General features: G+C 44.6%; 1 protein-coding gene and 1 non-coding gene across 2 annotated transcripts in view; one reads left to right on the top strand and one right to left on the bottom strand.

Moving 5' to 3' along the window:
- ADCY8 (adenylate cyclase 8) overlaps nucleotides 1-17,014 on the top strand; it is a 220,151-nt gene that overhangs the window by 152,518 nt on the left and 50,619 nt on the right. Inside the window, exons 10-11 of the mRNA XM_042923617.1 lie at nucleotides 13,992-14,193; nucleotides 16,231-16,320. Coding sequence (XP_042779551.1) covers nucleotides 13,992-14,193; nucleotides 16,231-16,320 — 292 coding nt within the window. The remainder of the gene's footprint in view (nucleotides 1-13,991; nucleotides 14,194-16,230; nucleotides 16,321-17,014) is intronic.
- Nucleotides 965-1,070, bottom strand: LOC122211362. The gene has a single exon (XR_006198659.1). It is a non-coding gene; the product is annotated as a U6 spliceosomal RNA (small nuclear RNA).

The following is a 17,014-nucleotide window of genomic DNA, read 5'->3' as shown; positions in this document are numbered from 1 at the left end:
AAACAGCTCTCCAGAGTTAAAATAATAATAATAATAATAATAATAATAATAATCTCTCCTAAACCACACCTATTTCGAAAAGCTCAGCAAAGTTAGTTTGACATGAAAATGAGCAACAACACATATTAGTAGCCGTTCCATACCCTGCTGTTACAAGAAAAAAGGAAAAAAAGTAGATCGATATCCTGAGAGTTGATGAAAACACTCCAAAAAGACAGGCCTGCAACATATGTCAAATCTTTAACCTACTCCTTCAAAAGGAATCGAAGCACTTAATGCGGTTCCAGACATGAAATAACAGCCTAAACCAGAATTAGAAAAACTTAGGCATTCGACAAGAGCGCCCGGGAAAGGAAGAAAAAGGACAAGACAGATTTCGGAAACAAAGACTTAACAAGAGAGAGCGTAGAGCCCATAAACAAGGCGAGGAATGCCTTAAGAGGAACAGAAGGTGCAAAGGAAGGATTTTTTTCATCAGAAAGAAGAGTAAAAGGGTTCTCAGGGCCCCTCCCCCACGCCTTCATGCCACATGGACAAGAATCCAGAACATTAATGGTGGATTATGGCTGAAAGGGCTGCAAGACACAGACTCCTTCTGAGGAGGTGTACTCGGGGAAGCCCAGTTCGAGAGGGGAGACAAAAAACAAGGACACAAGAGGAATTTGAAGCGGGCCATACATATACATACACATATACATATACATATACATATACATATACATATACATACACATAAACATACCGTAGACACTAAACATAGCCCACCTCTGAGAGACAGTTACCTAAATCCTCAAAGTAAAGATCATTCACCTCCATTTCTCTTACCTGACACAATATGACCAGTGTTCCACAGAAAATTACAGGACATTCCAAAAGGCAAGAAGAGACAAAGCAATCATTAGAATCAGACTCAGGCATGACAAAGATGCTGAAATTATCAGAGAACCTAACATAACTATTTTTAATATATCAAGGGTTCTTCACAGATGTGTGTCTCATCCTCGTACGGGGCCATGCCAGTTTTCTGTGTTTCATTCCAGTTTTAGGCAACGTGCTGCCGAAGCGAGCACAGTATATTCGGTGTTCCGGCGGAAAAATTAGACACCACGCAAGAAGAGATGGGCAGTATAGGTAGATAGAAGCTCTAAGAAAGAATCAAAAGAAATACTAGGAATGAAAACACTACAACAGAAATAATGAATGGGTTCGTCAGTAGACTCGACAAAGCCATGGAAAGAATCAGAGAGCTTGACTGTATATAGGTCAATAGAAACTCCCAAGTTGAAATACAGAGAGAAAAATAAGTGGGGGAAAAAAAAGACCAAAGCATTTAAGAACTCACTTTAAATATAAAAACTCAAATCAGTTACAAGTAAATGGATGGAGAAAGATATACCATGCTAACACTTATCAGAAGAAAGCTGTAGTAACTATATTAAGTTCAGTCAAAGTAGACTCAGAACAAGGAGAATTACCAGAGGTGAAGGAGGACATTACATAATAATAGATCAGTTCTCGAAGAAGACATAACCATATGGATGTCCTGTCTTGTATCTGTTTATGAAGCGAGTGTCAAAGTACGTGAAGCAAAACCTGATAGAAGCGAAAGGAGAGACAAATCTATTACAGTTGGTGACTTTAGCACTGCATCAGGGACAATTGGATGAAGCAGGTGGGACGGTGTTAAGGACATAGAGAGTCTGAACAGTTAGCCGGTGTTAGCTAATCAACTTTGATAGACTAGTCCATCCAACAAAGGAATATACAGTCTTCCAAGCTCACATGGGACATGTCCTAGAGTACATTCTGGGCCATAGGCCACACTTCACCAAATTTAAAAGAGTAGAAATTATACAAAGTATGATCTCAGACCACAGTGGAGTTAAACTAGAAATCAATAACAGAAAGATAGCTGGAAAACCGCCCAATAGTTGAAGGTTAAATAACACACTTGTAAATAGAGCATGGGCCAAAAAAGAAATCTCAAGAGAGATTTTAAAATATTTTAACTCAATAAAAATGAAAATATAATTTAGCAAAATTGGTAGGATGCAGCCAAAGTAGTTCTTAGAAATTTATAGTAATAAATGCATGTATCACAAAAGAAAGATCTAAAATCAATCGTCTAAGTTCTCCCTTGGGAAACCAGAGAAAGAAGAATTCAAACCTAAAGTAGAAGACAAGAAATCGTACGAATTAGGACAGAAATCAATGAAATCGAAAACAGGAAAACAACAGAAAAAACAAAACAGAAATCTGGTTCTCTGAAAATATCAACAAAATCGATAGGCCCCTGGCCAAGTTAACAGAAGAGAGAAGTAGAGACACACACACACACACAAACACACACACACACACACACACACACACACACACACACACGTTACCAATATCATAAGAGAAAGAAAGGTTTTCACTACAGATCCCATGGACATTAAAGTGATAATAAAAGAACACTACATATAACTCTGTGCCCACAAATTTGATAACTGAGATGAAATATACCAACTTGTGGAATGAGACACAAACTACCCAAATCCACACAAGAAGAAAAAGTGAACTTGAATAGCACTATATCTATTAAAGAAACGGAGTCAATAATGTTAAAACTTAGTAAAAAGTACAACACCAGACCTAGATGGTTTCACTGGTGAATTCTACCAAAGATTTAAAGAAAAAAATAATACCAATTCTACACAACCTCTTCCATAAGTTAGAAGTGGAAGGAACAGTCCCTGACTCATTTTACGAGGCCAGCATTATCCTAATATCAAAATCTAGTAAAGACATTGAAATAAAGGAAAACTAAAGATGAGGATCTTTCATCAACGTGGACATAAAAATTCTCAATGAAATATTAGCAGATCAAATCCAACAATGTATAAAAACAATTACACACCATGACTAAGTAGAATTTATTCCAGATAGGCAAGGTGTGTTCAACATTTGAAAATCAAATGATGCAATCTACTGTATCAACAAGCTAAAGAAGAAAAAAATCACATGATCCCTCATTTGACACAGAAAAAGCATTCGACAAAATCCAATGCCCATTTAAAGTAAAAACTCTCAGAAAAAACAGAAATAGAAGGGAACTTCCTTAATAAATACAGTCTATAAAGAATCCTAAGTGGTGAAAGACTGGAGGCTTACCCCCTAATATCACTAATAAGAATGTGCTATCTCACTACAACTATTTAACATCCTGTTACACATTCTTGCTAGTAAAATAAGACAATGAAAAGGAATAAAACGTATACATATGAGAAAAGAAGAAATAAAACTATGTGTATCTGCAAATGATGTGACTTTCTATGTAGAAAATCCCAAAAAATCCATCAAAAAAAAAAAACAAAACCCTCCTAAAAGTAATGACCAAGTATAGCAAGGTCACAGCATAGGAGATCAATACACAAAAGTCAATTGCTGTGCCATATATAAGCAATTCAAAATTGGCATTCAAAGTTAAACAATATTTTTTAAAGCACCAAAAAGTCATCCCTGGGTATGGATCTAACAACCTATGTACAGTATCTGTATGCATGAAACTAAAAAAACACCAATGAAATAAATCAAAAAAGATTTAAATAAATTCTATGCTCATGGGTTGAAAGACTTGATATTATTAAGATGTCAGTTCTTCCCAAGTTGATCTATAGATTTAATACGGTATCACTCAAAATCCTAGCAAGCTGTTTTATAGATATCAACAAACTGATGCTGAAGTTTATATGAGAAGGCAAAGGATGTAGCATAATCAATAAAATACAAAAAAAAAAATCCAACAACAACAAAACTAGATTAGTCACACTACCTAATTTTAAGACAATATAAAGCTACAGTAATCAAGAAAGTGTGACATTGAAGAAAGAATAGACACATAGTTCAACAGAAGAGTGAGCCCAGAAATAGATTCACACTAATATATATAATTAACTGGTTTGTGACAAGGTGCAAAGTCAATTCAATGGAGGAAGAGTATTTTTTCAAGAAATGGCACTGGAAAAATTGGACACCCATATGAAAAAAAAAAAGAACCACAAACCTTACATCCTTCACAAAAAATGATTCCAAATGGTTCACAGACTTAAATGCAAAGTATAAAACTACCAGAAGAAAACTTAGGAGAAACTGGTGATCTTGGGATTGGTTGGGAGTTTTTAGATATAACACCAGAATCATGGTCCATGAAAGAGAAAACTAACAAGTTGGGTTTTATTGAAATTAAAATCCTGCTGAGTGAAAAGCACTGTTCAGAGAGTGAAAACACAAGCCACAGACTAGAAGAAAGTGTTATAACTCGCATATCTGATAAAGGACTTGTATTCAAGATATACAAAGAACTCTTAAAACTCAACAATAAGAAAACAAATAACCCAGTTTTTAAAATAGGCAAAAGATCTGAACAGACACCTCACCAAAGAAGATTAACAGATGTCAAAAAAGCATATGAAAAGATGCTCAATATAATTTTCCATTAGGGAAATGCAAATGAAAACAACAATGCTATACCAACACATATCTATTACGATGACAAGGGCCAGAAAATAAGGAAGTATTAACACACACACACACACACACACACACGCACAATGATGGGAGAATGCCAAAGGGGCATGGGGGACAATTGGAAAAACTCCCCAGAGCCAAAGCTGAAACAACCTGAGTAAGAAAATAAATAAAATAGAATTGGGTTATAACCCAAAATACAAAATAAATATCAATGGATTGATACTGATAGAAATAAGTGATTGAGTGAATAAATTAAGAATTGAACAATCTCCCATTCAGAAAAATTCCAAATATTCTATGTAGCTACTCTGTCCTCAAGGAGGTAGAGTTGTTTTTTTTTTTTTTTTTTTTTTTTCAACGTTTTTTATTTATTTTTGGGACAGAGAGAGACAGAGCATGAACGGGGGAGGGGCAGAGAGAGAGGGAGACACAGAATCGGAAACAGGCTCCAGGCTCCGAGCCATCAGCCCAGAGCCTGACGCGGGGCTCGAACTCACGGACCGCGAGATCGTGACCTGAACTCACGGACCGCGAGATCGTGACCTGGCTGAAGTCGGACGCTTAACCGACTGCGCCACCCAGGCGCCCCAACAAGGAGGTAGAGTTTAACTCCTTACTCCTGTGGGGGAGTGTGGCTATCCTAAAAGTATCTTCCTTCCAAAGAGTACAGTATGAATGGAGGGAAAGCATGAAAAAACAGGACACATACTGTCTCAGCTGATGAAGGGTAACATCAAATCAATAGGGATAAATCACATTGGTAGGATGTGATGAGACTGGCACATAACCTTTGTGGTCTTCCTTTCAAAAACCCATAACCTAATCATGAAGAAAATCAGATGACTTCCAACTGAAAAACATTCTACAATATGCCTGGCCAGTACTCCTCATAACTCTCAAGGTCATTTAAAGCAAAGGAAGTCTAAGAAATTGTGAGTAGAGCCTACGGAGATATGACAACTTAATGAAGGTGGTTTCCTGGATTGGAGACGCAAATATGGAAAGCCCTAGAAAGAATGTCCAACCCAGTATTTATGAGCATGAGGGGCCAGACTGTGCTCTTGAAATAATACTCCAGTTTTTGTTTTTAAAAAAATTTTTGGAAATATTTGTGATTCCAAGGCTGGCGCCAGAAATACACAAGGTAGACTGGAACATCTTGTCCTACTAGAAAGTAAGGAAGCCATCAAGTTTATGAGCCATACTAAAGGACTCAGAAGCCACATTGAAGAACTTTCACTGTCCTAAAAGGGAATAATTGGAGCTTTGGGGCGGATAATTGTTAAAATGTTGAATGAAAACCTGGTCAACTATTTTTAACTTTAGAAGTGTATAATGACATTTTTTAAAAGTTGCTAACCATTGGTAAATGATAGAGAACTGATTGTTTATCTTGGAAACTAGAAAAAAAAGAAAAGAAAAGAAAAAAAATTTTTTTTGTCTTTCCTGCATGAAGTGCACCACAAAATTACCAAACAGTAGGTGAATGGAAACATCATCAAATTGTTCAGGCCAATAATTTTTAAAGAAATTATAGAATTAAAATATCACCGTTTTCCAACACCCCAATGACTTAATGGATCTAGGAACTGCGCAGAAGCAGAGACAACCATGTCTCCTGATGGAAGAACACAACACATCTATAATCTTACCGAAGGGATTGAGCCCAAGTGATCAGGCCGTTGAATCCCGCTTCCGATTTGCAAGAATCATGGAGGATGAAGTCTGCTGAATGAGTATGCAAAAAATCCAGGCAGTGGGAAATGCTGTCGGTCAAAGGTAATGTATTCTTCAATAAATAAATTGTAAGGAAAATAAAGGGATAAAGAGAGAATCTGTAGAGTTTTTTTCAAGACTTACAAGATAAAGCAAATTTAATTTAAAAGTGGCCAGGATTAAACTGTAATGTCTAATGGTAGATGATAAAACTGTAAAGAAAAGGAAAAGTGATTGGTGTTGAAGGAGAGGGTGATAACTGGGCCTAGGGATGGGCTTTCAGACTGCCCTGCAGAGTTCTGTTTCATGGATTCAGTGGTCATTACAAAGGCAGACATGTTCTAATAACTAATGAAGCTATATTTCAGTGTGGTTTCTGTATGCTTCAGTTTACAATTAAAAAAAAAAAGCTTTGAGAGAGAGAGAAGGAAAGACGATGTACCTCTGCTAAATTGAATGCCTATTATGAGCCAGACCTGTGTTAGATGCTGGGAATAGATCAGTGAACAAAAAAAGACCAAAAGACCCAAAAAATATGTTCTCCTGGATCTTCTAGTCTAGCGGTAGGAGATAAATAATGAAAATATATGCATATGTCTAGATGTATATGCCATATATATAGCTACTTATATGCTATATATAGATAGATCCATATGTAGATATGTCTATGTCTATGCTATGCATATAGATGATGTACAGACCGTGTACATGTATTTTCTACATATATGAATGTACATTCATATCAATTCTACATCAACGAATGAATCAGGAAAGGTACCAGGGAATGCCATAAGGAGGTGGGTTTCCTGACTCCCCAAGAACCATGTAGGGCCCAGGGTCTCAGGGATGGTCTCAGGGTGGTGAGCTGTGAGTGATGGCAGGGTCTTGCCAGATTCACCCAAACTTCCCGGACTGTCCTCTTCACTGCAGTCAGGGGAGGTGTGGGAGCCGAGAAGGACCATATCTGGTTCATGCTCCCTCCTGACTCCTGGAACACTGGGTGTTGACATTCCCAACAAACATCTTTTATGTGTCCATTTGTGCCGGACCCGGGAGGTACACAGTCCTGCTCCCTGTCATCATGAAGGGGGGGTGGAGGGAGGCAATTAGCTGAAAAGCTAGAATATGGTGCAAAGACTCTTATGGTAGGGCAAGGGTAAGGTGGAAGAGGATGTGTAGGGGTGAGGTAAAGCAAACAGATCAAGGCAGGCTTTCCAGAGGAGGTGACTGTCATCTCAGCTGCCTCCTGATGGAGCTGGCTGGGTCCCGAGAGAGGACTGAGAAGGAGGTGAAGGGTTTGCAAGCCTTGCTGAGGAATTATAACTGGTTGGCAGAGAAGACATTATCGAAGCGTTTTAATCAAAGAAGCGCTATGGTCGGCTTTGTGTTTAGAAGGATCACACTAACACGGAAAATGAATAGGAGGAATGGTCTGTCGGTTGGGAAGACCAGTAGGAGGTGGCTACAAAACTCTGGGTGAGAAATGGCAGTGGAGTAGAGAGGAAGAACTTGCTAGACAGGGCAGAGATGGACTGGTGGGGGCCGTGGGGGTGGGAGAAAGAGAGGAGCCCAGGATGGGGCTGAGCATCTGGGCTGGCACCAGGGCAGAAAGGGTCGTGCCAAAAGGGAACTGGTGTGGCACTTCCCGTGGCCTGGGCAGGCTCCCTTCCCAAGTGCCGCGACCAAGGAAGGTGAGCCAGCCCCGATGCCTGGCTCCTGGCTTGACGGGAAGAGACCTGGATCCGGGTGCACCTGCTGGCCGGCGGGAGTCCCTGACTCTGCGTTGCTAACTGAAACACCAGCCAGCGCCCCAAGCCCACTTGCACAGCGAAGAGAAAAAAACTGACAGTGAAGAAAAATTCCAAGTTGAGTTCTGACCAGACGGTCCTCGTGTTGTGGAGATTGAGGGGTCCCTTTGCCCCAGGCAGGGCACAAGCTTTCATTAATGTGCTCGTTTCCTCTCCCACTCATTTTGTTTCTGCTTGATTCTTCACGACTCAACAGATGGTAGGTGCCTTTCACTTTGCATTTCTTCCATTATGGACTTTTTAGCAGAGGAGACCATCCTTGCTCATGTGACCGAAGCTAATTCCCAGCCCCCAAAGCAAAATTGCACGGACCCTGGCAAAGACAGTGCTTGCTCGGCACTTTGCTGTAATTTCCACATGCACGCAGATGTTCCTCTCCCAGTGGGCAAACTGAGGAAAGAACAGAAAATATCTTTTGTGATTATAGAACAGTGTATCTCAGTCTACATGCATGGTGATGAGGAGGTGGAGGACAGACAGGAAGCGGGCGAGGTGGGGGGAAGAGGGAAGGAAGGAAGGAGAAAGAGAAAATATGCAAGCAAGAGAGGAAGGTTAGAAAAGAAAAAGGAAGGGAGGGAGGGAGGGAAGGAAAGGAAGGGAGGAAGGAAAGAAGGAAGGGAAGGAAGGGAAGGAAGGAAGGAAGGAAGGAAGGAAGGAAGGAAGGAAGGAAAGGAAGGAAAGAAGGGAAGGAAGGAAGGAGAGGGAGGGAAGGAAGGAAGGAAGGAAGGAAGGGAGGGAGGAAGGAAGGAAAGGGAGGGAGGGAAGGGAGGGAGGGAGGGAGGAAGGAAGGAAAGGGAGGGAGGGAAGGAAAGAAGGAAGGGAGGGAGGGAGGAGGAAAGAAGGAAAAAGGAAGGAAGGAAGGAAGGAAGGAAGAAAAAGAAAGAAAGAAAGAAAGAAAGAAAGAAAGAAAGAAAGAAAGAAAGAAAGAAGAAAGGGAAAGAAAGAAAGAAAGAAAGAAAGAAAGAGAGAGAAAGAAAGAAAGAAAGAAAGAAAGAAAGAAAGAAAGAAAGAAAGAAAGAAAGACAGGCACTGGATCTTATTATTTTCTGTGCATCTTACTAGCTGTGTGTATGTACTCAATCTCTCTGGAGCCTCAGTTTTCTCATCTTTAAAATGGGAATAACAATGCCAACTTCTCAAGGTTGCCACGAGAATTAAAAGAACTGTATCCATTTTGCTAAATTCTGGTTTCCTTCCCTTTCCTGAGCCGTAACATTTTCATCTGTCGAAGTGGCTAAGAATACCTACCTCTCAGGGTTGCTATGAGGCTCAAATGTACTATTGGACTCATAGGCTCTTTGCAGATTTTGAAGGGTGATTCAAATGTCATTTTGGGGTATGATCCAATTTCCTGTTCCTACTGTACCACAAGCTGCTAAGGCTATTCACCCATCCGCATTGATCCTTGCCCCCCCACCCCCCCCCCCAGCAAACATCCGGTCATGCTACCAGCCCAGACTCTGCTTTAAAGACAGACTGCTGAGAACAGTTAGAACTTCATGTCCACAAATGATTTGGATAGAGCTGTTTGCAGATCCTTTGTCATTTTTTTCAGACTCGATTTCAGAAATGAAAGGTTTCCTTGCCTCTTACGTCCAGCAACAATGCAAAGCGAATTCAGAAACCCTGGATGCCCGAGTAGCTCTGTAATTAGATTTGAAAACTACAAATCGTTGTTCTGATGTTTGTGTGCGCAGAAAAGAAATGAACCCCGGAGAGCGGCTGCAGGGATTCTTAGAGGAATTTTATACGCAGCGCCAGCACCCTGCATCTTGTAATTAATACTCTTCCCGTATGATCCTTAAAACGCCTTCGGTCTTCTGGATTTCACTGTGAATAGAGAACTAATGTTTCTCTGAGTTCGTATTACGTGCGAAGCATACTGCTTTATGACTTTTAACCTCAGAGCCGCCTTTCAGAGGTGCGCTTAACAATTCTGGTTTTGCAGATTCACAGGGATGCACAGAAGAGTTAGTTACCTTGCCCGAGGCTGTGTCCCTGGTTAGGCTTTGGAGCCATCGGTTCAAACACACAAGATTTTGTTCCCTCTTGCCGCTCACTAACCCACACGCCTGCCTTGTCCCTCCTGCTTTGGCTTGTTCGGGCTCCTGTAACAACGTACTCCAGACTGCGGGCTTATGAATAACAGAACTTTATTTCTCAGTCGTGGAGCCTGGAAGTCCAAGATCGAGGCACTGGCCAACTCAGTGTCCGGCGAGAGCCTTCCTCCTGGTTTGTACGTGTGTCCTCACGTGGAGGAGGGGGCCGGGGAGCTCTCGGGGGGCCTCTTTTATGAGGGCACTGGCCCCATTTGTGAGGCCTCCGGCCTCATGAGCTGATCACCCCCCAAAGGCCCCACCTCCAGATACCGTCAATTGGGCATTAGGGTTCAATATACAAATTTGGGGAAACGTAAGAAGTCCGTCACTAGCACTGCCCTTTCCTTCGTTTCAGTAAACCCAGAAGGGAAGGCCGATCACTTAAAATCACGTTAGGGCTTCAAGTGGGTTCTGTGTGCAAATCCCACGTGCGGCGCTCCAGCATCCCGAAACACCCCACCAAAAGCGGACCCCAAAGCACAAGAGCTAAATGGGCAACAAAGCACCCGTTTTGTAAATGTCCAAGCAAATGCTTGCTTTGTCTGTGCAAACCCATGGTGAAGGCTGGAAAACAGGATGTGAAAGTCATGAGACTACATGATGTCCATTCTGGACCTCCTGCATTTCCACCTGTCTCCCCGACTCTACCCTCCCACACCAGTGTGGGGTCTCACTGCTGCGATCCCCAGAAAGACCTATACAAGGCACATACGCCCCCCTGCCCCGGTGCCAAAGGAATTGGGCAGTTGCCTGTTGGTAAATTCCTGGGGGCATGTGAGCTTCTGCTCAGGAAGAGATGGCCAGGCCTCTTCTCCTAGGGAAGGTCATGCCTCTGGCTTCCCAAGCAGCGTAGTGGATCTAGAAGGAGGAGAGGGCCAGCAGCTGAACTTCATATAAACATCGAACTTAACAGTGGCCCTGCCTTCCAAGAAGGACCAGGTCCACTGAATACCCCAGACAGGCTCTGATCAGGCTAATAGCAGACTCCTCCTGGAGGCAAGGAGGAGATAGAGGGGCTAGGGAGTGGGGGAGAATCCTTTTCCCTATCAAAGGCGGTGAGGGGAGGAACAGCCCCTGCTCTCCCCACAAAAGCAGACGTCAGTGAGCGTTTATTGAGCGCGCTGTGTGTGCTCAGCTCTATACTAGGTGTCAAGGAAGAATCCAGAGAAAAGCTGAGCTTTGAAGGCCAAACAAGACATTCCCCCAGGAGAGAGCACAGACGTAGAAGCAGCACAGTCCTCAGGGCATGTGGCCGAGTGTTGCCACTGGAGGGCAGAGAGGTGAGAGAGGGAGCCCAGGGCAGCCGTCGCGGCCCCGCGCGGCCTGGAGGGCCACAGACTGTGTCTGGATGGCAGCGGGGGCCACCCGAGAGATGAGGCTCCCTCTGAGCAGCTCTGAAAGTGGCCTCTGCAAGCTTTGCTTCTGCCTCGCGCTCTGAAACAAGGCATTCGCATTCTCAGTGGCTGCCTCGTGTTGTTGAGATGCACGGGCCTCGAAGTCGGCCCCTCTTCTCCGGGGACTGTCTGACAAAGCATTCCACCTGCAGCTTCCTTCATTCGCCTCTCCTGGGGCCCCCAGTATGATGGTATGCCGTTCAGCAGTGTTTTCCCCAGCCTGTCTGGGGGGAAGCTTCCCGTCTGCCCAGAGCCCTCTGGGAACCCACTGCTGCACAGACCTTCTGTTCTCATCTAGAACTCCTGCAGAGATTTCCCGTCAAGGTGATCCATAAAATCAAAACTGTGCCAGTATTTTTTTAAAAAGGGAAAACATAAAACCTCCCACAATGAAAGCTGGGGGCCGGGGCGGGAGAGTCACTTTCCAGCCTTGGTGATGCTTCAGCAGGCACGGGGGTTTGCGAGGCTTGGTTACTCCCCCACCTTACAAATGTCTCCTCCCCTGCCTCCCCTGGTGCTATGCGTCCTTTCCTCCTGCGCGTTCGACTACACTTCCTAAATTCCCTTTGCTGCCTTCTCCTCTTCCGGCCCCTCAGCTTCTTCTGTGGCTTCGTCTGCGGTCCCCTTACCTCTCACCCTCCTTGGGCAAAGCCTTCCTTCTCAGTTCTTCAGCCGCCACCTTTTCACTCCAGACCCAGAGTTCCACAGCCGCCCCCTCTGACTGCCTAACCTTCTGCATATCTCTGGCCAGATGATCCCCAAGCACCAAAAATTCAGCTGGCCCCAAATCAAATTCCTTATCCTTCTCCTCTACCGGCCAGCTTCTCTTCCTGCATTTACCAGTTAAGACGGTAAAAGCATGAGTGCTATCCTTGACGACGCCCCTCTTCCACACGCGCCCTGCACACACATACAAAACGCTGAGACTACCTCCACGTCTTTCCCTGAATCTCCCAGTTATCAGTGCGGCTACCTTATGTCCCTCTCCTGGTAACTCAGAAGTAGGTCCCAACTACTTAAGTAGGTCCCAACTACTTAAGGACCCTAAGTAGGTCCCAACTACTTAAACCTCTGCTAAACACTTTCTCTCCTCTTCGCTCCATCCCCCACTGCCCACCATGGTTGTCCTTCGGATACACAGACCTGACCACGTCCTTCCTGATCAAGCTTCCGGAACGTCCGTGCATGGCCTCCATGTGGAGCTTTCTACACAGCATTTATGAAACCCCTTACACTCCAGCCCAACAGCCTCACCACTACTGAGTCAGTGGAGGTTCTAAACACACTGGTCGCTCTTCTTCTGATGCTCTTCTCGTGCTCTCTACTTCCCCTCCCCCAAACCCTCTCAAGGCCTGAGCCAAATGTCACCTCTGTTGTGAAGCCTCGCGGGATTGCATTTCCTATTTTCTAAATGATGGTTGCTCAAAATCCTTCAGAGATCATAGCATATTATCCAATAGTTCATCGTTTGTATGTCCATATTCCCCTTCAGATGACGATCTCCTAGAGGATGAGGAAGATGTGTCTTGGGTCCCGGTGCCCCATGATGCATGCCACTGTGCCTGGGAAGACGCTTGTCGAATGAATACGTAGATGAAACCACAGAAGCAAAAAAAAGATGACCGCAAATGTGGGAGATCAGTCACTCACCTAAGTGATTAGAATGGCATAGTGGACTTTAAATCCTAGCTCCAACAGTAAACTCGGTGACCCCGGGGAAGTTGCTTTTCTCCGAGCCTTAAATCTTCACCTAAAAGAGAGATCAAAAGACTTCGTAAGTCCATTCCAAGGAGTGGAGATAAGCTAAAGGAGGTGTCCAATAGATAGGGGCTACCAGGGAACAGAGCTTTGGTGAGACCTTGAAGCTCGAGACGGATACTTGGGAGCGATGTTGAAACCTCGGGCAAGGATGAGTTCTCCTTACCTATAGTTCAGTTTGTACCCGGTATGTCCCAAGCAGCACATAGTACGTTCCGTGTGAAACTTGGTAATCACTACCAACCGAGCAGACAGGTGCTGGGTTCATGGCAACAGAGTAGACCAAGAGGGAAAGTGTTTCATAAAGCCCACCCTGAAGGGGAAAGGGCATGTGGGTCCCTCCCACAGCCGGGGTGTTGAGATAAAATTCCAGTAATGTGTTGCCTTGGCAGCAGTCGCATAGTGAGAAAGATGAATGATAAAAGAAGCAAAAAAAAAAAAAAAAAAAACTAGCAGAAACAATAAATCAAGCCAAATATCCGATGGTCATTCCGAAGTTTCTCACTAAAGGGGATAGTCTAGGGACGGATGTAATAAAAAGGTCTCCTGCTGATGGTCCTTTTCTTAAACAAACAGAGCCTTAGAGAATTACTGGGTGCCAGGGGCAGGGAAGGGCACTCGTGGATGTGATTACCCATATTGTCCAGTGAGTGGGGATCAGACAACTGATGCCACATGACCCAACATTCTGGGTTTCCCTGCAGGGTGATGCCAATGGCCATCCAGTTTTCCATCCTGATCATGCTGCACTCGGCTCTGGTCCTCATCACCACGGCAGAAGATTACAAGTGTTTGCCTCTCGTCCTCCGGAAAACTTGCTGTTGGATTAACGAGACCTACTTAGCCCGGAACGTCATCATCTTTGCATCCATCTTGATTAACTTCCTGGGCGCCATCTTGAATATCGTAAGCATTCCAAACCCAGCAACCCTCTGGCTTCTAGTGTGCAGTCAGGAATGAAGAGTTTATGGAGCCTGCAGCTTTTGCATTGCCTTCCTTGGGACCACTTACCGTCATGTGCCTGGTCCAGCCCCAAGCTTAGGGACAGAGAACAGAGATGGGACTCCTGTCAGAACTGTGCATTTTACTGGTGGCAAACTGTCTTCTTCCCAGTGGGGGAGGTTATTTGCTCCAAAGGAGCTCAAGCACCCTTCAGTTTCTGTATTGTCAATGGCCAATCATTTATAATCATAAATAAGAGTTACCTTTAATTAAGTACCTACCTGCTATGTGCCATGCACTGAAGGAGAAGCTGTATGCGTTTTTCTTACTTAATCCTCACACGAACCCCGTGAGGTAAGTCTCATTATCCCCACTTTATGGTTGAGGAAACTGAGGCTCAGAGACATGAAATAACTTGCAAATAAGGTCTGTCTGACTCCATGACTCATGCTCATTCTCAAATGCTAAATTGTATCTCTGGGAGTGGGGGGGGGGATGGAAATAAAATAGCTGTCCTTTCTCGAGCACCTACTGTGTGCTGCAGGTAGGTATTACTGTTCCCATGTAACGGATAAGGTTGCATTTCGGGAAGGTTGAGACCTTGCCTATGACTTCCTAAGAGTTCATATTGGTTGTGACATATTGAACTCAGATGACTCTCCAGCTGCCATATTTCTCATTGTTTCTAATTTGGTGGTCCATGTTTTAATGATTTCATTTTCTCTCTAGAGTGGTAACATGACAGCGATAGCATTTTCTGTGTATCTGCGAACAGTCCGTGTTGTCCGTGACTTAGTGAGTCTAGATTTGGGGAGTGATTTATCCGATTCCAGGTTATGAACTTGGCAGGTTGAGAGGGGCTAGTTGAGGCATCATCTTGTGGCCGAACCCATCACTGGGCCCTTTGGGCCTGAGGGAAGGTCTCCACGTGTTCAGGGACCCAAACTGTGCACTCCCACAACTGTCAGCCTGTGAGTCGGAGGCTTATACTGCTTGAAATTCATTGCCCAGGGTGGCCCGATAGTTACTTAGGGTCTGTGGAGATTCTCAAGTTCTGTGGTTGGCCTCGTAGTAAAGGAGTCTATGGGATAAAGAAAGAGAAAAACCATACTCTAACTAACTCATCATCTCATGAATATTTTATAGATTATTGCAGTTGAAAATGGAAACGCTTAGGACCGTTGATCGTGGCCTGTGGAGGTGTAGCCAGGATCTCGAGTCTTGACGAGTCAGGTGTTTCTGGGGTGCAGGATTTGGAAATAACTCCGGTGGCTGTAGGTCAGGACTCTCTCTCGGCTACCGGGGCCACAGCAATGCAGTAGGAGGTTCAGAGGCTTTGGAGTCAGATAGACGTGCGATCAAATCTCAGCTCTATCACTTACCAGCTTGGGGATCCTGGACAAGTTACTTTACTTCTCAGAGTTTCATGGTTTTCGATCGTAAACTGGGGATAAAAATGGTAGCTACATCACAAGGTGCTTGTGAGGCATTTTTGTCCAACGTGTGTGGCACAGAGGAGGCATTTGGCCAATGGTAGCCATTCTTTCCTGAGCACCACAAAATCTGCAGCAGGTGCCGGCTTAGGGAACGCCCACCGCCCCATGCCAAGAGTCTTTCTGGAAAATGTGCCCCTCAGATCCCTGAAATCCTCCCAGCTTTTGATGAGGGGACCGGCTGCGAGCGTACCTCAGACCTTGCCTCCTGCCGTCTGGCTCTCTTCGGAGCCCCGCAAACACACCTCAGTGACCCTACGTGATGGGGCCAGCAGACCTGTCTCGACCCGGCTTCCTGGCTGGCTTGCAAATGCTTTTTCTGAGCCAGGGCCTTCTCTAAAATGAACGAGGAGATCCCAGCTGGCACCTCCATTCTGGAATGACACCGTGACGGCACACAATCCTTGGTTCCCGGCACTCACGCTGACTTTGTTGTTCCTGTGTTGTTGTTTTTTTTGTTTGTTTTGTTTTGTTTTCTTGTTGTTGTTCTTTTTTTTTTAATCCGCAGCTGTGGTGTGATTTTGACAAGTCGATACCCTTGAAGAACCTGACTTTCAATTCCTCAGCTGTGTTTACAGATATCTGCTCCTGCCCAGAGGTATTTATTCTCGAGCTCCCCTTGGCGAGACTTGGCCTAGGAGTCTCCTCCACCAGCTCCACACAAGCAGGACTGGCTGAAGGGTCTTAGAAAGTGCTCCAGAGACCCGTCTCCTCTTTCTGCCCCCTCCTCCTTCCCCTTCTCTGCCTTTCCTTCTCTCCCCTGCCTCTTCCCTGCTCCCACTTCTGGCCTTTCCCTAGTCTCCCTTCTTCTTCTTCCTCCTTTCTTCCTTCTTCACCTTTATCTCTATCCATTTTCCTCTTCCCCCTTTTTCTCCCCCTTCCCCACTCATTTCCCCTGCTCATCTCAAAAATCCTACCACAGAATGTGCTGCTGCTTCTTCCGGCGTAGGCAGGCTGCAGAGTTATGGCTCAGATGGTGTTTGCTGCACTGAAGAAGGGGGGAAGGAAGGAAGGAAGGAAGGAAGGAAGGAAGGAAGGAAGGGGAAGGGAGGGAGGAGGGGAGAGAAGGGGAAAAGGAGGAAGAAAGGGAAGAAGAGAGGAAGGGGAAGGAAGGAAGGAAAGGAGGGGAAGGAAGGGAGGAAAGGAGGGGGAGGGAGGGAGGGGAGGAATAGGCAGAATGAAGGAAGGCAGGGAGGGAGGGAGGGGAAAAGGAGGAAAGAAGGAAGGGGGAGGGAGAGGAAAAGGAAAGAAGTGGAAGGAAGGAAGGAAGGAAAGAAGGGAGGAAGGGAGGA

The sequence above is a fragment of the Panthera leo genome, chromosome F2 (genome assembly GCF_018350215.1).
Source record: "Panthera leo isolate Ple1 chromosome F2, P.leo_Ple1_pat1.1, whole genome shotgun sequence".
NCBI classification, from domain to species: domain Eukaryota; kingdom Metazoa; phylum Chordata; class Mammalia; order Carnivora; family Felidae; genus Panthera; species Panthera leo.
The sequence above is the reverse complement of the archived record's forward strand: the minus strand, read 5'-3'. Positions and strand labels throughout refer to the sequence as shown.